The 26,097-nt window shown below is 36.7% G+C and overlaps 1 protein-coding gene across 1 annotated transcript in view; it reads right to left on the reverse strand.

Moving 5' to 3' along the window:
• Positions 1–23,169, reverse strand: part of LOC129751710 (opsin, ultraviolet-sensitive-like) — a 45,503-nt gene extending 22,334 nt beyond the window's left edge. Inside the window, exons 1-2 of the mRNA XM_055747374.1 lie at positions 22,783–23,169; positions 22,536–22,702 (exon numbers count right to left, since the gene is read on the reverse strand). Of these exons, the coding sequence (XP_055603349.1) occupies positions 22,536–22,702; positions 22,783–23,018 (403 nt within the window). The 5' untranslated portion in view covers positions 23,019–23,169. The remainder of the gene's footprint in view (positions 1–22,535; positions 22,703–22,782) is intronic.
• Between the last annotated feature and the right edge of the window lie 2,928 nt (positions 23,170–26,097).

Consider the following 26,097-nt stretch of genomic DNA (forward strand, 5'->3'; position numbering starts at 1 on the left):
ATTTAGAAATCCAGGAGTGTTGGTTAAAAATCACTAAAAGATCTTCTGACTGTTTTGCATGATAGAATGTTTTGTTGCCGAAAAAATAGTGAAATGATAAGGGGATAGTTTTAATTCACAAGGGAAATATTAAAAACGTGGCAAACTGATTTTGGAAGCTTTTTGCGTCTCAAACTCGTTTTTTTTTGTCTGTTATTCTTCCTTCTTATTTTCTGGCATTGAGTAATTTAAGAAAATTTGATGAGCTGTGGAGAAGAATCGAGGCCAAGATAAACGATTCCCATTCCCGGCTGGAAGAGAAAATAGACAACTGCCGCACCGAACTTGTAAAACGGATTGACACCATCGAGCAAGACGTATCATCCTTTCAGAGTGAGTGTTTTGCCAAAATAACCTCCCTCAATACCGAGATCAACAGAATTCGTGAGGAGTCATTTTCGTCGGCTGAAGCTTTAGAGCGTCTGAACAAACGTCGGGAAATCATCATTTCCGGTATCCCATTTGAAAACCAGGAAAATTTAGCTAATATCTTCCAAAATATTAGCAAACATTTGAACTACACCGCTTGCCCACTAGTGGAACTCAAACGTCTAGCCAGGTCGCCGATCGTTTGCGGAACTGCCCCACCTATCTTGTGTGAGTTTGCCATGAAAAATTCAATGTCCGAATTCTACAGTAGGTACATCACACAGCGTACACTTTCACTACGGAATGTGGGTTTCGATTCGGATAACCGAATCTACATCAATGAACATCTAACCCCACACGCTAGGGGAATCAGAACAGCGGCATTAAAACTCAAAAAGCAAGGCCTAATCGAAAAGGTGCAATCCAGAGAAGGAATCATTCGTGTCAAACTTAATCATCAAGCTCAGATGGTGCCCGTTACAAACACTGACCATCTTTCTACAATCTGCAACAAACCCTTATCCAATTAAAATATTCTCTTCCTTCCCGTTCTTCCTTTGATTCCCATCCTTAGAATCCTTTGAATCCAAAACCCCTCCTGAAAGTCAAAAAAAAAAATCAAAATCAAAACCTTTCCTAGCATTCTCACTTTTCCTTCCAACATTCCTCTGATTCCGTTCCCTCGCTATCCCGTGACTCCTTGTCCCTCCTAAAAGTCATTCGACGTCGCCAGTCATCACAGCCAGTCTTCATCGCCAGTCATCATCGTCAGTCGTCATCACCAGTCATCATCGCCAGTCATCATTGCCAGTCACATCACCACCCTTCATCGCCGCTATCCATCCATACGTCCACGATCAACAATTCATCATCATACAAGCAGTAGTCCCACCACCATGTGCTGCTCTACAGAGGTACCTACTTGTAACGATACAGTTTCTCAGAGACAACTCTGAAAAGTAACATCGCCCTTGCATCATCGTTTTTCATCATCATCGTCATATACTGCCGCTGAGAGATCGAGATCTAAACGAACCGATGATATTCCGGAGAGACAACTTCCTTCTCTGACCAGTTCATCGCCACACTTCGACCAAGACCAGCTTTCATCAGCAAACGCCCAAACCTTACCAAACTCTGCTCCTTTTGAGAGATTCCTGCTACACATCGCATCTCGCATTATTGTTATTCGCTATCGACATTTCAGCGAATATCATAAGCTGACGCCAGGGATTGGGATCTGATGTTATGCTCTATCGAGTACGTATAGACCCCCATAGGTACTCGCAATACCAGACCCGGTGCCTTACCGCAACCCATCGTCGTATATGTATGCTATACTATTCGAAGGGTCAATGAAAGAGCCAATATAACCGATGTAATGCTGAGAGAAACTTCTGATCCCAGAGATATCTCAAATCTCATCACCGTAGTAAGTTGTCCTCTATCGATGTACCCATGTAGGTACCCACAAACTTCGTCCCCAAAAACTGCCGTCACCCGTCATCGAGAATCCATACGCTGCTCTTGAGATCGAACCGAAGCTGAGCGGCATGCAGCAACTTAGATGACGGCCTATGAGATCCTTTTGAGTGCCGCTAGCTAACTGATCTGCTGCTGAGCTGCTGTTTATTTTCGCCCAACCGTTGAAGGCAAACGACGTTACTCTGGTGGATGAATGGTTATCGTTGTTGCTGGTCGACAGAATGGAATTACCAAAATAGTATGCCGCCGTATTTTTGTTGCTATTGCGCCCTGGATGGAGTCTTGAGTTGCCGAGCTGCCCACTTCGCTGATGAATAATAGAAAACGCCCGCTTATTACTCCAAGGTACTGTATACCTGTTCAATGCTATCAACAGTTGGTCAAACAAATGACACCGGTGCATTATTCGTCTATTTGCATCAATTAGTACCTATTTATATTTTTTGCAAAAATCTTGATTAACGATAATTCCGTTCCATATTTCAAAAAAACTGATAATCCTAGTAGCATTTGATTATTATGAATTGTACTGAGTTGATTGTCGTTCCAAACATGTTTCTTCTTAGCAACTTCTTCTTGAACTTTGATTCCTTAACCTTGCTTCTTCCTAATGGATAATGATCCTAATAGTAATGCCTCGACGAGCAATGATATACCCATTGCTGTTATTAACAGCGTTCTATGTAATGACATGCTAAATGTTAGCCACATTAATGTCCAGAGCCTTTGCGCTCGCCAATTTTCCAAATTCATTGAACTTAAAAATTTATTCATAAACACCAAACTAGATATAATTTTCATGACTGAGACATGGCTTAGTGAATCAGTTAGTGATGCTGTAATAATGATTGAGGGTTTCAATTTGGTTAGAAACGATCGCAGCAGGCGCGGAGGTGGCGTTTGCATCTATTTCAGAAACAACCTCAAGTGTAGAATTCTTTTGAAATCTGATAATAATGAGGCAAATTGCACCGAGTTCATACTCACTGAATTTTTCATAAATGATCGGAAACTATTATTCGGCCTTTACTACAACCCTCCAGAAAAAGATTGCTCTGATTTGCTTCTAGCTCATGCACAACAGTTTGCGGTTACTTGTAATAGCGCTTTCTTCTTAGGGGATTTTAATACTGACCTTTTTAAACAAAATGGAAGAATCCTTAACTTTAGGGATTTCCTGCACAGCACTAATTTTTCCTGCATTAATGAAGAACCCACATATTTCCATAATACTGGAAATTCCTTACTTGATCTGCTCTTATCCGATTCCCCCGATGCTGTAATCCGATTTAGCCAAATTTCATTACCGGGTGTTTCACACCATGACTTAATTTTCTCATCATTATCTTTCCCTAAAACTGTTCAAGCAGATGGATATTGGTTCCGGAACTACAGAAATTTTGACCAAAATGCACTCCATGCTATTCTCAACGAAGTAGATTGGAACGTTTTCATGAGCATAGATGATCCAGATATACTTGTTCACCATTTTAACACATTTTTGTTAGAAATTCAAGAGTTGATATTTCCTCTGAAATTTAGAAAGGTTCGTAAAAATGAATGGTTCAATCATGAAATTAACCACGCAATAATCAATAGAAACTTAGCGTATAATACTTGGAAACGTTCGAAGACAGCCGACGATAAAAATAAGTACAAAACTCTGCGTAATAAAGTGAATTCTTTAATTTCTAAAGCTAAAACTATCCGGGACAAGAATCGCATAAATCTTGATTTGCCCGCCAGAACATTTTGGAATAATTTAAGAAAGTTTGGGTTGTCGAAATCTCCAGGAAACCTAACTGTATCTAACTTTGAAGCTGAAGAAATAAATAACTACTTTTCATCAAACTTTACTAGTATCGACGTTGATGAATTTCATTATCCTTATAATCCACAAGGTTTCAAATTCAAGGATTTTGAAAACAGCGAAATTATTAACGCGGTTAGTTCAATACAATCTGATGCATTGGGAATGGATGAAATTCCAGTTAAACTAATTAAAATTATGTTACCACACATTCTACCTGCTCTTAAACATATTTTCAACACCATAATTAAAACCTCAAAATTTCCTTATCAATGGAAAGTTTCTAAAGTTATTCCTATTCCTAAAAAAACTAAAGCTCATGATTTATCGAACTTGAGACCGATAAGTATCTTGAGCACAACTTCAAAAATATTTGAAAAAATTATCAAGGGTCAAGTAACAGAATATTTGAATCAAGCCAATATTTTATACGAATTTCAATCGGGTTTTCGCCCTTCGCACAGTACTGAAACTGCACTTATGAAGGTACATAACGATATTGCATATGCCCTAGATAAGAAAGGATTTGCTGTATTGTTGATGATAGACTTCGCTAAAGCCTTTGACCGTGTTTCGCATGCAATATTTATCAACAAGTTGATTTCCAAATATAATTTTTCGAGGCCAGCAGTTGAATTGGTCCAGTCATATTTACAAGGCCGCTTTCAAACCGTTCTATTTAATGATTGCTATTCAGAGTTTGCTCCTATCAAATCAGGTGTTCCTCAAGGATCAATTTTAGGACCCCTGTTTTTTTCGCTATTTATCAACGATCTACCTTCTGCTTTGCAGTACTGTTCTATACATCTTTTCGCTGATGACGTGCAGATTTATCTTTGTGAAAAGCGATCTACAAACTTGAATGCCTTCTTCGGTAAAATAAACCATGATCTCACCAAACTGACTGAATGGTCAAACGCGAATCTCTTACCAATCAATCCCTCTAAAACAAAAGCTATGTTCTTTGGAAAACTACAATCATTCACTAGCTATCCACAACTTATTTTAAATGATGACGTTATTCAATTTGTTGATTACGCCGAAAACCTTGGTATTATTTTCGATCGTGATCTCGCTTGGAATAGACATGTGAATGCTCAATGTGGTAAAATTTACGGTGCTGTTAAAAGGCTAAACCTAACAACTAGACATCTAGATGTTAATACCAAACTAAAATTATTCAAAGCTTATGTTTTTCCTTTGTTTATTTATGGGGATTTTATCTACTTGAACGCTTCAGAGAGATCTGTAAGTAAACTACGAGTCGCCCTTAATTCCTGTGTAAGATATGCCTTCAATTTATCACGGTTTTCTCGAGTTTCTCACCTACAAAAACTTCTCATTGGCTGTTCTTTTGATAACTTTTACAAGTATCGATCATGCATGCTAATGCATAAAATTCTCAACTCAGGAAAGCCAGTTTACCTAAAAACATTGCTCTCTTCTCTAAGAAATTCACGCACTCGAAATATTTTAATTCCTCCGCATAGTTCTTCTTATTACGGGAAATCATTCTTCGTTCGAGGTATTGTTAATTGGAACAATCTTCCCACAAGTTTAAAATTAATTACAAGGAAATCAGAGTTCAAAAGATGTTTGCTGGAAGAATACATGGAGTAACAACGACATAGATAAAATTAGGAGCAGAAATTGTACGATTAGTTATAAGTAGATCCAACAGAATCAACCAAATTGTAACAACTTAAAAGATGTGTATCTTACGTTACATGAATAAATAAACAAATAATAATAATAATAATAATAATAATAATTTTAAAACTTAGCAGTTCAGAGTGAAATCGATCAATGATAATTGATGAAGTAACTAACCTGAACAACAAAAAATATGTTAAATCTTGTCATTATCCTTTACTCATTCAACGATGCAGGTCAGAGGGAAGAATGCTTAAAAGTAACAAATACCCGGAAAAAAACAATACAGATTTCGTCTAGATAATCTTCGTATTTTACAAAATGGGGAAAGATACTTACTTCTATAATTTTTTCTCATGGTAAATTTATCACAGCCAATGAGCCTTGTATTTTCCAAATTTATACCGGAAAAAAGAACTGATAAAATAATACAAATTTACATTTGGAGCTCCTAAATAAGTTGAAATCAGTTTTCAAATTCTTTGCACTTCGGAAAATGTGAATTTTGTTTTCTTGTGTTATAGTTTTGAATGCAGATTTTGGGTTCTAGAGATGAATTTAAATCTCTATCTCCAACACCAATTCCTGAAACAGCTGATATAAATACTTTTTTGTTCCTTTTTGGCACTAAAAACTCATAGGAAACGCAAAAGTCATAAAACGTTATCTCTTTCTTCGATTTATTTTTGCTGAAATCTCTTGAGAGGGTTTTTTTTATTTAAACTCTTACTATGAATATTTTATATTCGATTTCTGTTTGGCAGTACAGGTCGGACTCGATTATCCGGAGTTCGATTATCCGGAATTTTAGACTCGATTATCCGGAGTATTTTTTTTACAACTTTTTTTTTAAATTTTTATTTTGATTTTTTAAATAATTTAGTACTATAATTCACAAAATAATATTTTTATCAGCTTTGGACGGTGTTAGGGTGGTCAGAGGCTAGTATAGTAGTTGTTCTTCATATTAAAACTCGGTTATCCACAGTGTATTGTTCAAGATCAAACTCATTAACTCTATAATACATTATATAAATATGTGGTCAAGGAAGAACGTAAGGAACAGGAGGGGTAAGAATAAGAGTTGTCAATGTGTTTAACCCGTTACTTCCCACGATTTTTTTTTAAAGAATTGAACAACAAAAAAGCTTTTGTAAGGAAAGAGCTTGAACAAAAGTTGTTCCCCATGGCCTCAAAAGTTGTAATTCGTTGAAAAAAGTTTTTGATTTTTTCAATAGTTGTTCAATAGATTGTTTTTCAATAGTTACTATATCTAAATTTCAAGAAGGCTTAAAGACAAGCACAATGAGTACACAAGGAAGTGTATACAATTATTGACTGCATCATAGTAGATTTACAAACTTGATAAAGACGCAAATGTTGTGGATCACTTGTGCTACCATGGGATGTAGAGGGTTAATTATCTAGTTTAATTAATTATCGATTGTCTTCGGTTAAAAATGAGTGTATTTTGAAATGTATTTTAGATTATTTAAAGTATGATCAAATGTACAAACGTGACAAAGTAAGAAAAAGAGGGCCTTAAGCTAGGGTGTCATTTCACGGAAACACTACTTGTACACAGACGAAATTGCTTTAGTCTATCGTGCAACTGGAACTGTCAAAACATGAGTCTCGTCACACAATAGCGCGCGACGCGTCGTATAGGGTTCGTCCGTCAAATTACAGGAATAACGATGGAGCTTGGAGCGATACATTTTGACGTAGAGCTACGCTGCCGTCATATCGATATTGAATAGGACAATCAGGACAAATTGTGTCCCATGTTCTGCTTTCTTACGTTATAATGTCAAATGTCAAGCCTTGTTGAAACGCAAAATTTGACCAATCAGATCTGAGAAAAATGTAATAAACAGTTGTAGTTCAACGTCAACCTTGCGGTCGTGGTTTTGTACTCAATCCTTCTGATTTTTAATCACTTCCGAGATGTGTCAGGTCAAGATAAAGTGAAACCAGTAATTGTTTAATATTACATATTTGTTTTTTTCTTATCATGACTTTACCCCTTTTTCCTATAAAAATGATTTCTGGCTACGCCACTGCATTTCAGAAAAATAATGCACATAAAAATTACAATTTAACGTCCTCAGACTGAAAAAAATTTTTTTTTCTTGATTCGATTATCCGGAGAATTCGATTATCCGGAGTGAAAAAAAAATCTACACGCCGGATAATCGAGTCCGACCTGTACTTGTATTTTTTTCACAGTCACCCATAATATGAATATTTGATGTGATACATTTCAAACAGAATTAAATAAAATCAGATCTTAAATTTAAATTTTTTGTTTTTGAATTTCATAATATAGGTTATTAATTTTAAGTTTATAATTCATATTTGAATGGTGGATTAAAAGAAGGTGAATAATTCTCACGAAAGAGAATCTTTACTGTTATTCAGAACCTGATTTTTTTTTTTGCAATTGAAGGCAATACATGTATGATGACAGCAAAACAAATATTTCAAGTATTTCAGTGTTATAACCATTTTCACCCTCAATATGACTTTTCCAAATTTTTCATTTCATTAAAATTCAAAACAAAATCAAGAATTCAGAAGCTCTGGATTTGAAGCAAATACTAATATTTGTTGCGATTTGCTCATGTTAATTGAGGCATATGAGGGAAATTAGTGACAATTATCAAAAAAAGTTGTCCCTACATTTTATAAACAGCAAATTCCAAATCAACACACTTCTGTTGAGTAACTTATCAACAAAAGTTATTTGGTATAATTTAGTCCAGGGAATCCTATGTTACAGCTGCTTGAGTTTGGTGGACCTACTTTTTTCAATATTGAGCCTTTTAAGTGATAAATTAACTTTTTTGTTCAATAAACACCCCCACGGAGTGGAAAATTTTTAAAATTGGAAAGCACATCTACTAAGAAAAATTCCAACTTTTTATAGAAATTCGAGCTTTTGCGGGTATTTTGTAACGGATTTTTGCCGCTTGGGGGGGTGGGGGGTGATCATACCGATCACCCCCCCCCATAGGACCGCGCCTGGTACCAGGACTTCAAAGCATTTTCATTTCTTATTTCTTATGAATGTTGGAACTGAAATTCAACAATCCTGAACTGGATAAAGACAGATGCGGAAATAGGAATACAATTTTGTTCATGGGAATTATGGAATGAGAACCTGCGAAATGGATTTGGTTTAATTCAAAATTTAAAATTCAAACCCGAATTTCAATAAACTAGTGAGAAAATTTTGAAAAATTGTAGCAGAATTTAGAACTTGGTTTTTGAGGTTTTGGCAATAGTTTTTAGTCTAGATTGTTACTCTTGATTTACCTTACTTAATTGTCATAATTTATCTAAATAATTACGAATGGTTTTCTAAACAAAAAATAATTTTATATCTGCTAATTTTTTCGGATTAAAAAAATATTTCAAGTGTCTTTTCATGATTTTTTGTTGAGTTATTCCTGTGTTTGCACCAAATTTGCCCGGATACTGCTCTTATTTTGGGTTGAAAATTTTGAAATCTGATTCCCCGATTTTGCCAGGTTTTTAGATGATATTGCCCAGATTTGCCAGGCTCTGAGACCTGCGAGAAAAATGCTAACACCTCAGTCCAAACTCATTAAAAAATCTCAAGCGCCAATATCAATACTATGTTCACTTGTGTTCAGAAAACAATTATGATTAAAATAATAAATGAGGTTCTCAAAATGAATGACATAATTAAAATCTAAAAATCATAGTTTTTGGACCTGGCTTGATTTTATTCCGTTCCAAATCCATCACATCCATACTTCATATAATGGATCGCCGTAAAAAATACAGAAACTGAAAAACAGAAATCTAAAATATTAAGAGGAAAAGTTTATGAATTCTTTTCCCGATTTCTTCCAGATTCAACAACAATAAATCAAAAAAGGGGACTCTGTGTTAAGAATGTTCAGAATCAGATATGTGTTGATGTTTCAATGTTTCAATACACACAATAATAATTAAAATTTTAAGTAGAAATCCAGCTTCAGATTTTTAGAAGAAAATACACTCTGACTTTGAAAAAATTGTTTTTTTTTCAATTTCAATTGATTCAGACTCTTCAAGAGAATAGTATTAACTATCAAAAATAAACCTTTTCTTTCATTTCTTTTAATTTAAAAATTATTAGTTCAAATAAAATTAAAAGTCTATAGTATGAAAGCTTGAAATTCAAGCAAAAAACAATGAAAATAAAGTTCCAATAGCTTCATACTTCAGAATCTGAATTGGATAATCTTATTTTAGAATAAAACTTATATTTCAAAAATGAAGAAACGAAACAAGAATTGATAATAACGGTACGATATTTTCGATTCACGATACAAATACTTCAGAAAATAATTAAATATCAGAGTTTAACAATCAGTTTTAAATTCATAACATTCATTTACAAACAATTTACTCAAATATTTGATTTTTTTATCGTATAGTTTCATTACGAGAATACATAAAATGTTGTTGTGAGCCTATAAGTGCTGATATGCAAAAGGTCAGGAAAAATATTATAGATAACTTGAAGATTTATTTTTACATTTTGTGCTCTAAAAATGAGTGTATTATTTAAAATTGTGAAAGAAGATTCTTTAAAGAGTTCATAAAGAGAGAATTTTTAAACAGATATCTACACAAATCACGAAAATTACACAAGTCATAAAAATCCACATTTAGACTAATTGATACTATTTGATTTTTTTTTCTATAACCTCTTGTTTTCGGGATATCTTTTGAATTAAGGTAAAATTTCATTAAATGAATTTGAACACTTTGTGGGCAAAAATGTAAAACATTAAAAAAAATTCTTTTAAAGCCTGTTTTATTTGAAACTAGAATATCTAAGCAACATCCGAATTCTTGATTGAATGCAAAATCAGTTTTAGTTTTCTTTTCAGTTATTTTTTTATAGAGGCGAATCTACCAAGCAAACCTCTTTAATTAAATAAATTAAATTAAATTTTGTTTTTCATGTTGGTTTATTGGTTTATTATTTATCAGTGATTGATTTTACTCAAAAATGACTATTTTAAAACTTCACAACGTCATATAATCAAATAGAGGTAATAGACAAAATCTGACAAATGATTCGAATTCAGGACGTCAAAATCTTCTAAAATCAGTAACTTAAATATAGGCAAACAAAAATGCTAAGTGTGTGAGGCACAAATACACAGATGAGTCGGCACGACTTCTCTCTCATCCTCTAGTGAGGCGGGCAAACCGGCTAAGCGCACTCAGTTAGGTTGTGACAGCTCAGCGTATAAGCCGCATATCAGGTGAAGAGGCGCTGCCCCATCGGTGGGTGATTTCCGGAGGGCAAATTGCTGTTGCACATTTGGCGACCGAAACTGGACAATTTTTTTTTCCTTCCTGCATTGCTTTAGAAACAAACAGAACCCAGGACGGAAATCACCCACCAGAGTGCTAAAGCGGAAAAAAGATGTTCTCCAGTGATTTTGATGCGATAGTGTTGTAGTGATTCCAGTGTTGCAAAATCTGCAGTTTCGTGGTGTTTTGTGGTATTAAAATTAATTGAAAAAAATCAGTTCGTTTGAGGAAAAAAGGAGAGACTGCGAGTTGGAGGACCGCATGAGCTTTGAAAAGCTGCGAGTTGAGAGGACCGCAACAACTACAAAATTGTGTGTTGGGAGAACCACAATTAGAAAACGGATTGCGAGTTGGGAGGACCGCAAAATAAAAGAACGGTTGCGTGTTGGGAGGACCGCAATGGATAAAGAAGGCTGCGTGTTAGGAGGACCGCAGTATGAAAAGAATTGCGAGTTGGGAGGACCGCAAAATAAAAGAAAGGCTGCGTGTTGGGAGGACCGCAATGGATAAAGAAGGCTGCGTGTTGGGAGAACCGCAGTATGAAAAGAATTGCGAGTTGGGAGGACCGCAAAATATAAACTAAAGAAATGGCAGCGCGTCGCGAGGACAGCAGGGTTAAAAAAAAAAGAATTGCGTGTTGGGAGGACCGCAAATTAAACAAAAATTTGCGTGTTGAGAGGACCGTAAAATAAAAGAAAGGCTGTCTGGCAGACGGACTGGAAAAAAAGACTTAAACAAAATTGAGACGAGCGCACTTGAAGTTGAAATCAAGAGAAATTCAATGAGTTAAAAAAAAAAAGAATTGAAAAAAAATCGCATTGAATGAAAAATGAAACCGAACAACAAAAAAACCCTTTTGAGAGGATAGGAAAAATGACATGGTTTCGCCTGAAATTGAGAATAAGAGGATAGGTGCTCAATATTATAAGAAAGGCAGCATTAAATGCAGACATCTGGTAATGTAATACTTAGGGCCAATCAAGCGCTGTTAAAGCAATTCAATTTGGACGCTGCAGGAAAGAAATCTAAGAAAATTATCGTTTCGTCACAACATGATCTACTTTAACAAACATGGTATTTATTTGGCCTGAGAAAGACGTATTCAAAGTAAGAGGAGTTTTATTATATCATACGGCTTATGACGAAACGGAATGGAATAATAAAAGAAAATTGAACAATCGGAGAATGAAATGCACAACAAAACCCGGGCAGATTAATATAGTGATAAGAAAAGAGTAAGTAGATTATCGTATGAAAAGCAACCTTTAGAAAATATGTAAATTTTGTGAATGGTTAAGTGGAATAATGACATAAATATTTTGAGCACCTTGGAATAATGATACAAATAGAATTCCTTTAAAAAAAAAAGGAAAAACATACGACCAGGGTTAATTTCGTATAGGAAAAGGAAAAAACTAAATTCAAAAGAGCATGAAAATATATTAACAACAAAATGATATTTTAATGCGAAAGCTCAAACTAAACAAATGAATAAGTATTTAGCATGGATGCAGCTAGTTAAGAGTACTATCCGCATGAATGTGCATTTGTAACTACCTGGTATATAAAAAAAGAACCGAAATAAAATGGAAGAACGCTTTAAAAAAATGTAGTGTAAACCTTGAGAAGGGATTGAGCAAAGTTTGCCGAAGAAATCTTGAACTGAGGAGTTAGAAACTATTAGTTAAGTTACGCTAGAAAGGCATCTCATGAATGTAATGTCGATTGGAAAATTTTAGTGGAGCCAAACATATCTGCAAAAATTCCCTAGTCCTAGTGAATTGAGGTCTAATTCAGATCTGGTATAAAAAAATACAAACATTCTAGATGATAGAAATTCAAGTTTGAGGATCACAGTTAAAATTGTTTAATTGGGATATATTTCAAGACATGAACTTTTTTGAAAACATTGAATTATTAACATAAGTCATTAAGATGAATGTGACGGTAAATCAATAAAAAAAATCAACTTAATTCTTGCCAACTACTCATTCAAATATAGAAAATCTTAAAAAAAAAAAAAACCTATGGGATTCAGAAGAAAAGTAATTTATTTAAAAACTGGCAAGCCTGGCGCAACAATTTACGCATATAGCTATAGCTTTACCAGATGACCAGATCTCGAGTGCTGATGTCTAGTATGAGTGCAATTATTTTACTGTCCTTGGCTCGGGTGAGATGGGAGACGATATGTATACACGTCCTGGTTGCCACATGTACAGATTTATCTTGACAAGTATAGATTTTGGTGAACGATGCGAATAGTCAAAGGAATTTTTGTCCATGGTCTGAAATAACCTGATACAAAATGCTATCAAAAGCAAATTTAGATGTTTTTCCATACGTGGTTAAAAACGCACCTACTGATACAACTTTTAAAACACACGTTTGTTGTTTGACTTCCTCATATAGAAATTCAATGTAGCTGGTACAGTTTTAGTCCAAATGATGAAAATGAAAAAAAAAAGATTTATTTCGACTGAAGGTACAGATTCGGGAAAGTAGCAACGCTGACACATGCATTCATTCAAACCGTATCGTCTTCGAGGGAGTACATTGCTGATGTGGTGAAGGAATAGCTCTCAGCAAATTGTCGTCAGTCCAGTCGTAGGCCAAGCCACACACACTCATCTATTTACGTTATTGTATTAGAATTATGCCAGCTGTCGATGTGCTAGTACTGACGAGGACTTTCTTGTATCAAATTGTTTGAGCAAACGAGAGGAGAACACATCTACCAATAGGACGAATTGGTTCGGTTATTCGAAACAACCAACGGCCGCGCGACGTATGGAGCAAGAATGAAAAGATGAGAGGAAAAAAATGAGCTGCACAAGCAGCCGTAGCTTTATTCATAAATGTGTGTGAACCATATGGAATAAATAATAGCATCGCATCAAACTGACTAGACTAGATGGAATGCAACTGTTCGCTATCATTCGTCTCGTATCGCTCATAGTGAACAGTCGCGTTTCGAGATTTCGTCCAATATATCCGGGTGTTTCGTTCCGTTCGGGCGTTTAATACGGTGTTTTGTACCGCGCTATACGTTTTTCTGCCAAAGGCAGACCCCAGCTCGCCAAAGTGGTGCTATTATAGTGTTGGTCGACAAAAAAAAAAGGTTTTTTTCTGGCTAGCTGACTGCCCTCAACTGGTCACCACGAGGGCCGCCGCCATTGTTTGACTCATCATCATCATCAATCTGGTCGTACTTGCTCGAGCCGAGACTTGACGTGGCAGCCATCTTCGAAGAAGGACCACGTGGTTGGGATCACCACTGAAGGAGCCAATCAAAACAAAAATCAAGTTTGTTATACTTTTCTTACTTTTCCCTTTTTCTAATTCTATTTTTTCTCTATTATATATTTCGATCAAATTGAGCTTCGCTTTTATTTTCATGAAATATGAGCGAAGGCGGGGGGTCGGACCCGCCAGAGGTGGATGGTGAGCAAATCATCTATGAGGATGAGGAGCATCTGGAGGATTCAGCTGTAGCTGGTTTTTCGAATGCTCATCCTTCTCCGCCAGTTGATATTGCTACTCCATCTGCAGCTGCGGGAAAAACAACCCGACTCCGAGTTTATCCTGATAATTCATCCTCTTCTGGGCCGGGGGTGGTTTTCATCCGGCCCAAAACTAACGGAAAACCATTAAATTTAGTGCAGATCACGAAAGATCTGGCTAGGTGGCCCTCCGTTACCAGTGTTTCCAAAGTACGTCCGAACAAATTGCGCGTTGTTGTGGCCGACCGGAAGGCCGCAAACGGAATTCTTGCCAGTAATTTTTTTAATTTAGAGTATCAGCTCTATATTCCATCTCGAGACGTAGAGATCGAGGGTGTGATCACCGAATCGAGTTTGGAGGCTGAATACGTTAAGTCTCACGGCGTAGGTAAGTTCAAGAGCCTTGATTCGACTTCGGTCGGAATCTTGGATTGTCGCCAACTCATGACTGCCTCCGTCGTTGATGGCGTTACCAAGTATTCGCCTTCAGCCTCGATTCGGGTTACATTTGCAGGAACAGCCCTCCCTCATTACGTCTTGATTGACGGAATTTTAAGGCTTCCAGTACGCCTTTATGTGCCTCGCCCAATGCAATGCAAGAATTGCATCAAGTTGGGGCATACTGCTTCGCATTGCTGCAACAAGAAGCGATGCTTGCATTGTGGGGAGAATCATGGGGAAGGAGCATGCTCAGCAGTTGAGCAAAAATGCGTCTATTGCGGGGGCTCACCCCATGATATCTCCTCCTGCGAGGCATTTCAGGCAAGCTGGGATAAACAGAGGCGCTCTTTAAAAGAACGCTCCAAGCGTTCTTATGCCGCCATATTAAAGAGCGCCTCTCCACCGGTCCAACCTCAGACCAGTAACATTTTTTCTGTGCTGTCAGTTGACAATGAAGACACAGATACGGCTGATGAAGTTCAGCCAGTCTTCGTTGCAGGAGGCTCTCGGAAGCGAACAAAGGCGCCTTCTCCGAAAATACCAGCTAAAATAGCTACGGTTGTCTCTTCCAATAGAAACGAGAAAAAGTCGACTGCTGCTGAAAAGGAAAAACAAGTTCCTCCAGGTTTCCGCGGAAATGCACCACTGCAGAATAAACCAACAGCTGCGGGAGCTTCGCAAACCCAAACCCCAAACGTGATGCCAGAATCAACGACTCAGTCTGGGCTCTTTAAGTTGACTGACATTTTGAACGGATTTTTTTCGTGTTTTAATGTATCAGAACCCGTGAAAGACATTGTATTTGCAATGCTTCCTGTATTAAAGACATTTTTAAAGCAATTGATGCAAACTTGGCCCCTCCTTTCAGTGTTTGTATCTCTCGATGGCTAATTTACGCCGAGAGGTCGGAGATATCACTGTACTACAGTGGAATTGTCGTAGTCTTATTCCAAAATTGGATTCATTGAATTATTTACTTCATAAAACAAACTGTGATATCTTTGCATTGTCCGAAACTTGGCTATCTTCTCAATCTAACATCTCATTCCACAATTTTAATATTATCCGTCTGGATCGTGACGATTCTTATGGAGGGGTGCTTTTGGGGATCAATAAGTGCCACTCTTTTTATAGAATTCACCTTCCTTTATCAGGCGGAATTGAAGCTGTTGCATGTCATACAACAATAAGAGGTAAGGACTTATGTGTTGTCAGTTTGTACTGGCCTCAGAGAGTTGCAGTGGATCGAAATCACCTAGAGGACCTGTGCTCAGTGCTCCCTGAGCCAAGGTTGATCCTGGGTGACTTCAATTCACATGGAACTGTCTGGGGAGAACAAATTGACGATAGTCGTTCTACTCTTATCTATGACATTTGCGACAGTTTCAATTTAACAGTATTGAACACGGGTGAAAAAACACGGGTACCTAAACCTCCTGCAAGACAAAGTGCAATTGACCTCTCACTCTGCTCAAATTCACTATCATTTGATTGCCAGTGGAAGGTAGTCCATGATCCGAATGGTAGTGATCACTTACCTATCGAAATTACTATCACCAATGGGGTCAGCTCTTCGAACACAATAAATATGACATATGACCTTACAAGACACATCGACTGGAAAAAGTACTCGGACACAATTAAAACCGCCATCGACTCTATGCACGTTTTACCTCCTTTGGAGGAGTACCACTTTCTTTCTTGTCTGATACACGATAGTGCAGTTGACGCTCAAACAAAACCCATCCCAGAATCATCTATTCATCGAAGGCCTCCTAATCCATGGTGGGACCCTCAGTGTTCTAAGCTTTATAAGGACAAATCAATAGCATTTAAAGAATTTCGAAAACATGGAACTCTTGTCCATTTTGAAGCTTACGTTTCCCTTGAAAATCAGTTTAAAAAGTTAACCAAGGGGAAGAAAAAGGCGTATTGGAGGAATTTTGTTAGTGGGTTATCGCGTGAAACATCCTTAAGTACTTTGTGGAAAGTGGCACGAAGCATGCGTAATCGATCATCTACAAATGAAAGTGAGGAATATTCACATAGGTGGATATTTAAATTCGCACGGAAAGTCTGTCCAGATTCTACACCTGTGCAAAAAATAATCCGGAACGTGCCTCCTGATAGGTCTGATAGTGGTCTAGACTCAAGCTTTTCGATGGTCGAATTCTCACTTGCCCTCCTCTCTTGCAACAATTCAGCTCCGGGAATTGATGAAATCAAATTTAACTTGTTGAAAAACCTTCCGGATGCTGCAAAATTTCGCTTGTTAAATTTATTTAACCAATTCTTGGAGCATAACATTGTTCCCCAAGATTGGAGACAAGTGAGAGTCATTGCTATCCAAAAGCCCGGAAAACCAGCGTCTGATCCCAACTCTTACCGTCCAATAGCGATGTTGTCTTGTATACGCAAATTGATGGAGAAAATGATATTGTTTCGTTTGGACAAATGGGTAGAAACAAATGGTCTCCTTTCAGATACTCAATTTGGGTTTCGAAGGGGCAAAGGGACAAACGATTGCCTTGCTTTGCTGTCTTCAGAGATACAAATGGCGTACGCAAAACGTGAGCAAATGGCTTCAGTGTTTCTAGACATAAAAGGAGCTTTTGATGCAGTCTCAATAGAGGTTTTGTCAGACAAGTTGCACTCCCGGGGTCTGCCTCCTCTATTGAACAACATCTTATACAGCTTACTTTGTGAGAAACATTTGAACTTTGCTCACGGAGATTTTGCAGTTAGAAGAACATCTTACATGGGCCTCCCACAGGGTTCATGTTTGAGTCCACTTTTGTACAACTTTTATGTGAGTGACATCGACAGCTGTCTCTCTGAAGGCTGCACTCTAAGACAACTTGCAGATGACGGAGTAGTGTCTGTCACAGGATCTACTGAGTCTCATCTGCACAGGCCTTTACAAGATACTTTAGACAGATTGTCTTCCTGGGCTTTGGGGCTTGGGATTGAGTTTTCCCCTCAGAAAACGGAAATGGTTGTTTTCTCTAAGAAACGTAGACCTGCTCAACCTAAGCTTCAACTCCTAGGCAGAACGATCACTCAATCGAGGAGTTTCAAGTATCTTGGGGTTTGGTTTGATTCCAAGTGTACCTGGAGAGCCCACATTGAGTATCTGAAAGGAAAATGCCAACAAAGAATCAATTTTCTCCGATCAATTACTGGCACCTGGTGGGGAGCCCATCCAGAAGATCTTATCAAATTGTATCGAACAACTATTCTATCCGTTATGGAATATGGTAGCTTCTGTTTCCAGTCAGCTGCCAAAACTCACCTCATAAAACTAGAGCGTATCCAATACCGTTGTCTCCGTATCGCTTTGGGCTGTATGCCCTCAACACACAACATGAGTCTTGAAGTTTTGGCAGGAATACTCCCTTTGAAAGATCGATTCAATTTACTATCACTTCGGTTCCTCATCAGGTGTGAGGTCATGAACCCATTGGTGATTGTAAATTTCGAAAGGTTACTTGAGCAAAATGTTCAAACCAGATTTATGTCTATATACCATATCCTCATGTCAATGCAGGTAAACCCTTCTTCGTATTCTCCAACTCGTGTTTGTAGCCCAGACTACGATCATTCTTCTGTCCAGTTTGATTTGTCTATGCAGCAGGAAATTCGTGGAATCCCGGATCCGCATCGTCCTCTTCTGATTCCAAGAATTTTCGAAGCTAAATATAGACACGTCGATGCTGATAAAATGTACTTTACCGATGGATCACTTATAGAGGAAACAACAGGATTTGGAGTGTTCAACGAAATATCCAGCGCATCTCACAGTCTCCAGTCACCATGCTCTGTATATGTTGCAGAGTTAGCAGCTATTCACTGGGCTTTGAATAGTATCGCCACACGACCTATTGAACACTACTATATTATAACTGATAGTCTCAGCTCTGTTGAAGCAATCCGCTCTATAAAACCAGGAAAATTCACGCCGTACTTCCTCGAAATGATACGAGATATATTGACCACTTTATCAAGACGTTGCTTTTCTATCACCTTTATCTGGGTCCCCTCACATTGCTCAATAGCAGGCAATGAGAGGGCAGATTCCCTTGCAAAAGTGGGTGCGATGGAAGGCAACATTTACCAGCGTGAAATCGTATTCAACGAATTTTACTTCTTGGCTCGAAGAAACTCTCTTGTCAACTGGCAGCGTAGATGGGACGAGGATGAGTTGGGTCGGTGGTTCCACTCGATTATCCCAAAGGTAAGCCTTAAACCCTGGTTTAATAGATTGAACCTGACTCGGGATTTTATTCGTATATTTTCCCGTCTCATGTCCAATCATTATTCCATGAATGCGGTACTCTATCGTTTAAATATTGCTGGCAGCAATTTATGCGGATGTGGTCTAGGTTACCATGACATCGAGCATATTGTTTGGTCGTGTGAGGACCACCTATTCGCCAGAGCGAACTTTATAGATTCCCTTCGGGCCCGAGGAAAACCACCCGACGTTCCAGTGAGGGATGTATTAGGTATGATGGACTTGGACTATATGTTCGAGATATACCTTTTCCTAAAAGCTATCGATCTTCGACTATAATTCTCTTTATTTTCATATTTCCCTTTCTATCTCTTTTTCTTCAAAAAAAAAAAAGTGAACTAGATCTAAGTACACAATTGTAATCAAACAAAACGAGTTTGGCTCCTTAAAGCCTAAAGGTATGAGCCGTTTCAAATAAATAATTTACAAAAAAAAAAAAAAAAAAAAAAAAAAAACTGTTCGCTATGTCCGTTCCAATGCTTACCTCCGTGAGAAACAGAGAGTTTTTTTTCGATTTCGTTTTTTTCTCCGAGAGGAAGGGAGATGTGTGAGGCACAAATACACAGATGAGTCGGCACGACTTCTCTCTCATCCTCTAGTGAGGCGGGCAAACCGGCTAAGCGCACTCAGTTAGGTTGTGACAGCTCAGCGTATAAGCCGCATATCAGGTGAAGAGGCGCTGCCCCATCGGTGGGTGATTTCCGGAGGGCAAATTGCTGTTGCACACTAAGTACAAGTACTTTTTTATTCTTCCAAATTTCATATTTGTGTTATGCTCCAAAAACTGTTCTATTGAGATTTTTTGAATTTCATTTTCGGACTCAGCGCTCGATTTTACATTTAAAATCTAACTCAGTTAATAAAGCTCACAATTTTTTTAAAATAAATTTCGTAAACTGGTGTTATCGGCATGGCCGTAGGAACGGGGGGGGTTTTGGGGGTTAAACCCCCCCCATGAGGGTCCAAAAAAGCAAGCGAGGTATTCTACTCTACACTCAAAATTTCAAATTCATAAACAAATTATGATAATAGAGCAAAGATATTCAAGAGTTATCATCTGAATTAGAAACTTATACAAAAACCTTAAAAACCCATTTCAAGTTCAAAATTCTGCTACAGTGTTTCAAAATTTTCTCACTTGTTCTAGAATAAGGTTGTCAAATTTTTTTCAGCACGTATCCGGACCGGACAAATCTGGGCTGTTTTATATAAAAACCTGGCAAAATCTGGGTGGGTATTTGATTTAAAAATTCTTGACCAAATCCAGGCAAAACCGGGCAATTTTGGTCAAAACCTAGGAATTGCACATCAAAAATCTAGAAAAAAAAACTTAAAAAACCTTTAATGATAATTTTTTGAAACTTGCTGCAAAAATGATTGACGCATAAAAAAAATTACAACACAATTTGTTTTCATAAGTTTGATTTAAGAATGAAAACTAGAACAAACCTGGGCAAAATCCGGGCTTCTTCAATGAAATCTGGGCTACCTTATTATAGAAATTCAGGTCTAAATATTTAATTTTAAATTAAACTCGTTTTGGAGGTTCTGGTTCCACATTCCTACAACCAAATTCGTATTTCTACATACTCCTGTATTTCTGATTTTGTATCAAGTTTAGGATTCTTGATTTTCAGTTCGAATAATCTTAAGAAATTATGATTTAATAGCTGCTTTGAAATCTTTGTTCGAATTCGATTTTGCATTTCACATCAAATTTGATTCATGTTTTTCGAAAATCAAATGCATTTTCAATATTTTGATAATAGTTTTCCGAATATTGAAAAAGAAGAAATTTGTTTTATATTAAAATTCGTAGCTCTTAAACTTTATTCTAACACAAAATTTAAACATTAAAAGCTTCTTAGTGGCGATCCAAAATTGAGAAACAGATTTTGATTCATCATTCGAAATTCACATTTTGAACCAGATTCACAAAACAGATAAAAAATAAATAATTGAAATAATAAATTAAGATTAAACCAGCACTACAGAATTTCAATAATAGATTCATGAATGAGGGCTCTACGATTTGGCTCATGAAATGCTGATTTTTAATTAAGATTCGGAAATCGTATTTTTTGTACATTTCGGAAATCGTATGGAAATTTGGAAACATTCAGGTTTAGAATTCAGATTTTAAATTCAGAAAAAGATTTAGCTTGTGAATGAGATTTTCAATCGACATAAAATTGTTTAGAAATTCAAAAGAACATAAACTTAAAAATTAGCTTGTCAATTCAATTTTAGGTTTCAAAGCTTTTAATCGGAATAAGTTTATACACAAAATTCAGCTGAAAATCCAAATATAAATTAGAATTTGAGTTGATTTTCATGCAAAATATCCCAAATTATATTAAAAAAAAAACGTTCACGGGATTTTTAGTATGGAATTGATTGTTTGTGAAAACTATTTCCTGTTTAAGAAACATGTACCAGATCTCCAGCTATAAAATCTTCACAGTTTATTTTTTAATTTTTGCGGTGTGTTGTTAAACATCATGAATATTACAGATTTTTTTAAAAGCCAAATTTCAAACTAAAATCATAAATTTAGTGCAAGTATGCATCATGCAAATTTGATTCGAAAAAAATTTATCACTTCATATTTTTTTTGTTGGAAAATTACATTTATTTCATCAAAGGTTTGAATCTTGGAATTTGCAAAAGAGTTTAGAAGATGGGGCTTGTTTGATTTGAGTTTAGAATAAGTTTTTTTTTAAGAAATGGAAGGCCACCAGACTTTAAAACAAATTCAAAAAATTTAACCATCGATGAAAGCAATTTTATATTTTGTTTCTAGAGGTTTCATAACAAAAAAATTAGTTCACCCTTTAGGTTAAGGACCACTTTTCTAAAGTTACTTTGTTTAAGGTTTTATCATCCTTGTGGCATTCGTGTCTTCTCTTAAGTTACAATTACATACGAAAACTATTAATGGAACTTGAAAATGAATAAATATACATTGTTAAAAACAATTTTTTTTAAATTTTTTTTTAATTCGTGTGTTGTTAGACAAAAAGTCATAGGTAAAAATCAGTCACCAAAACCCCCCCCATGAGTCGGTTCTTCCTACGGCCCTGGTTATCGGTATAAAATAAACAGTTAAGAAACTTTTCAAAAACTACTCAAATTATAAGTTGTGATTTGTAAAACCAAACACTTTCATCGTTTGCACACGAACTACTAATCTATTTGAATTCATATCAATCAGAAATTCTCAATAATACCACGTAATACTTCAGCAGAATGACTCTTTGTTGCAAAACACCAATATTTTGAGGACACTTTGACTTAATAATAACCAAAATTTTACAAAAACATCAAGTTTAAGAAAATCGGTTTAGTAGTTTCGATTTTACATCCAAAATAGTAATCCGGGTCACGTAATTTCTGCTATTTTGCTGTGTGACTGTGGTCAATCCATTCAAAAATTAGGGATTATAGAGATCCTTTTCAAAAAAGGCCAGATAATTGCATGTATCTAGCTTTAACCATTTTTGAGATATCGCATCCAGAAAGTACAGTTCAGGCCATATTAGACCTTAACCTAGTTAGATAAGTTGAAAACAATAAATCGGTTTTCAAACATACTTACCAGATAGCGATCCGATGAAAGCGAATATCTGACAGCCGAGGAATCCTGCCGAGAAACCTCTCGTAAAGGAGTTGTAGATGAAGATGGGCGTTTTCACCATCATCATGAAATCACAAATCGCCAGGTTAACGATGAAAACGTTAGACGGTGTTCGCAAGGATTTGGCACTGCAAAACGAAAATAAAACATAACCTTTAAGTAGCACATGTTGTCTTTCATTTGGCCCGACGCGACGATGTTGACTTACGATGAAAATATCCAAATGACTAAACCATTTCCAACCAAGGAGAAAACGGTGAAGGCGATGTACAGCAATCCGAGCAGATAGTGTAGGGATGCTTCCGGTTCCGGGTACTTGAGCCAGTGCTCCGGAATGTGGGCTAAATCATCGGGCGCCACATTCCATCCTAGGTACCGTGTTTCGGCTGAAAGTCTAGCCTCGGGCCTCAGCACAGTCGTGAAATTTTCCACCAGGTAGGGCATGATGATGGCCTTAATCACTAATCACACTCAAATAACACTTTTAAACTTATAGTTACGAAAATTTAGAATGATTCAAATCTGACTTTGCTTCCGAAACACCGTCCTAGACACTTGTGAGGTGCCTACTGACAAAAGTGTGTTCTTGCCGGGGAACATTTATATATTTTTCCGTATCCAATCATTTATTGGAACCTATCACAGGGCAAATGCAATTAGCAACATAGTCCCGATTCCGCCATTCGGAAGGTATTATTTATCGTGCCCTTCATGTAGTCCGGATTAATGATTTGATATGTACCTGCATCGAGCTGCGAACAGGTGGACGATTAAGAATGTTTTTCTAAATTCAATTAGGGAATGGTGAATAAAATGTGTATCACTTTCTTCCGAAGGTTCGATTATTCAACATTGAAACCATGTGTACCTACATTATGTAAACTCTTCAAGGCTTTCAAACTACCCCAATTCGTTCTGCTACGATCTAAAACATTACCTTGGATAGTGTTCAGGAATGTTACTAATCGAACAAGATTAAGTTTATTCAAATGCGAGTTGACTAAGTACATGCTTGTGTAGAGGACCATGTCTTTAAAAAGAAGAAAATTTTACCGCGAATTGTACATTTGTGTTCATGAACGAAGTTCATCTTAGGGGCTGTTCACTAATTACGTAAGCACATAGGGGGGGGGTGGGGAGGGGGGGGGGTTTCACTTTTGCTTACGATCTCTTACTAGGGGGCAGGGGGGGTTTCCAAAAATCTTACGTAAGAAATGTTACATTAAAAATTTATCACAGCCATACGAAACCATATTACTCAGGTTTTTTTACTCACTACCAATTTGTTGGTTAATTTTGATGTTATGTTAAAGCTTTGAATTGATAAATATAAATTGCAGGTTTTATAAAATTTATAGAGAACCAATTCAAACCAACATGCCATCAAAAACACTAAATCACATTATTAAAAAAGATCGTCGCTTTTCTCTTTCCATCATAACAATCTTTTTAAATGAGAAAAATATAGAAACAAAAAGGAATATTTCGCGATGTGAATCCACAATTTGAATCCATCATATTTCGAAAATGACTTCATCCAGAAAAAATCTTGAAAAATCAATATAAGGCGGTTTAAATAATGAATTTCTAGACAGTTTTTTCAGTGATAGACACTACCAACTTTTTAATTATACAAACGATTTACCAAAAAAAATCCTACAACTTTATCGCTTACCGCTGAATGAGTCTGAGCTTTTAGGTTAGTTGACAACGTGATTGTCGTTAAACATTTTTGTCCCAATTCTAGTAGTTTAGAATGATATTTTTTTAAAAGATTTTTATGATTTTCAAGTAAAAAACATAACAATTTTTATGGAGCCTTGTGCTAACCTGATTGATCTCTCTTTTTTAAATCGGAATTTAGATTTTATATTGTTTATTCGATTTTGAAAATGTATTGTAAATTATTGTTACCCCAAACATGCTACGTCTTGAATAATGTTTTCATTAATCGTTTATGACATTTCATGTGTTGTTTTGTATAGATTGTGCTTTTCAAATACAGCTTTTTTTTTTAAATTTTACTTAAAAAGTGCTTTGCTGTGAAGCATTTATGTCACATTTTTAATATTTTCAAGTTTAAAAAAAAACGTGTCAATTTCTCAAAGAAAAAAAAACGTAAGATCTTACAAGGGGGGGAGGTGGGGTTTTTGAAAAATCTTACTTTGTCTTACCAGGGGGGGAGGGGGGGTTGAAAATTTCCAAAATCGTGCTTACGTAATTAGTGAACGGCCCCTTAGAAAACAATAAACCAAAAAATTTCAAATTATTCCGAGGGGCAAAATACTTACGACATAACTTTAAAAAATACAGGCAAAAATTGCATTGAAAAATGAAAATATCAAATATCTTAAAAATAAAGATTTTAATTCAACAATCAACACATGTGATAGAAATTTGCTTTTTGTTAGTTTTTTTTTTCCAAAATTACAAGAGACTGAATTTTTTACAAAACATTTAAGAAGTTTTAAACCATATTCAATTTTAGATAATTTAAAGGGTGATACGGTCAAATTTGGTCAATATCTCTCATTTTGAAGGTGTGTGTGTGTAGAATGTTGCTCCTATTTTGATTTTGGAATTCACTCTTCAGTTGTCAAAATGCCGTCCAAGGAAGAAGAGCAGCGTATCAAAATTTTGCTCGCGCATCGCGAAAATCAGAGCTACTCGCACGCAAAGCTGGCAAAATCGCAAAAAGTTGCCAAATCAACGGTTACAAATGTAATTAAAGTGTTTGGGGAACGTTTGTCGACAGCCAGGAAGTCTGGATCGGGGGCAAACTGAAAACCGGAAGCCGCTGAGACGACAAAGAGAGTTGCCGGTAGTTTCAAGCGAAACCCTAACCTCTCTCTCCGAGATGCCGCAAATAAGCTGGGTGTATCGTCTACAACCGTGCATCGAACCAAAAAACGAGCCGGACTATCGACTTACAAGAAGGTAGTGACTCCAAACCGCGATGATAAACAAACACGACGGCCAAAGCGCGATCGCGATGCACACGACGATGCTGACGAAGTTTGTCTGCGTGGTAATGGACGACGAAACCTACGTCAAAGCCGACTACAAGCAGCTTCCGGACAGGAATTTTAAAAAGGCAAAAGGAAGGGGAAAGGTAGCAGATATTTTCAAGCACATGAAACTGTCAAAGTTTGCGAAGAAATATCTGGTTTGGCAAGCCATCTGTACCTGTGGCTTGAAAAGCAGCATTTTCATAGCTTCCGGAACTGTCAACCAAGAAATTTACGTGAAAGAGTGTTTGAATAAACGTCTGCTGCCTTTCCTGAAGAAACACGGTTGTTCCGTACTGTTTTGGCCGGATTTGGCATCTTGCCATTACGGTAAAAATGCCATGGAGTGGTACGCCGTCAACAACGTGCAGGTGGTTCCCAAGAACAAGAACCCTCCCAACACGCCAGAGCTCCGCCCAATTGAGAAATACTGGGCTATTGTCAAGCGGAACCTAAAGAAGACCAAAAAAAAACTGCTAAGGACGAGCAGCAGTTCAAGGCAACTGGCTTTCTGC

The sequence above is a fragment of the Uranotaenia lowii genome, chromosome 3 (genome assembly GCF_029784155.1).
Source record: "Uranotaenia lowii strain MFRU-FL chromosome 3, ASM2978415v1, whole genome shotgun sequence".
NCBI lineage: Eukaryota > Metazoa > Arthropoda > Insecta > Diptera > Culicidae > Uranotaenia > Uranotaenia lowii.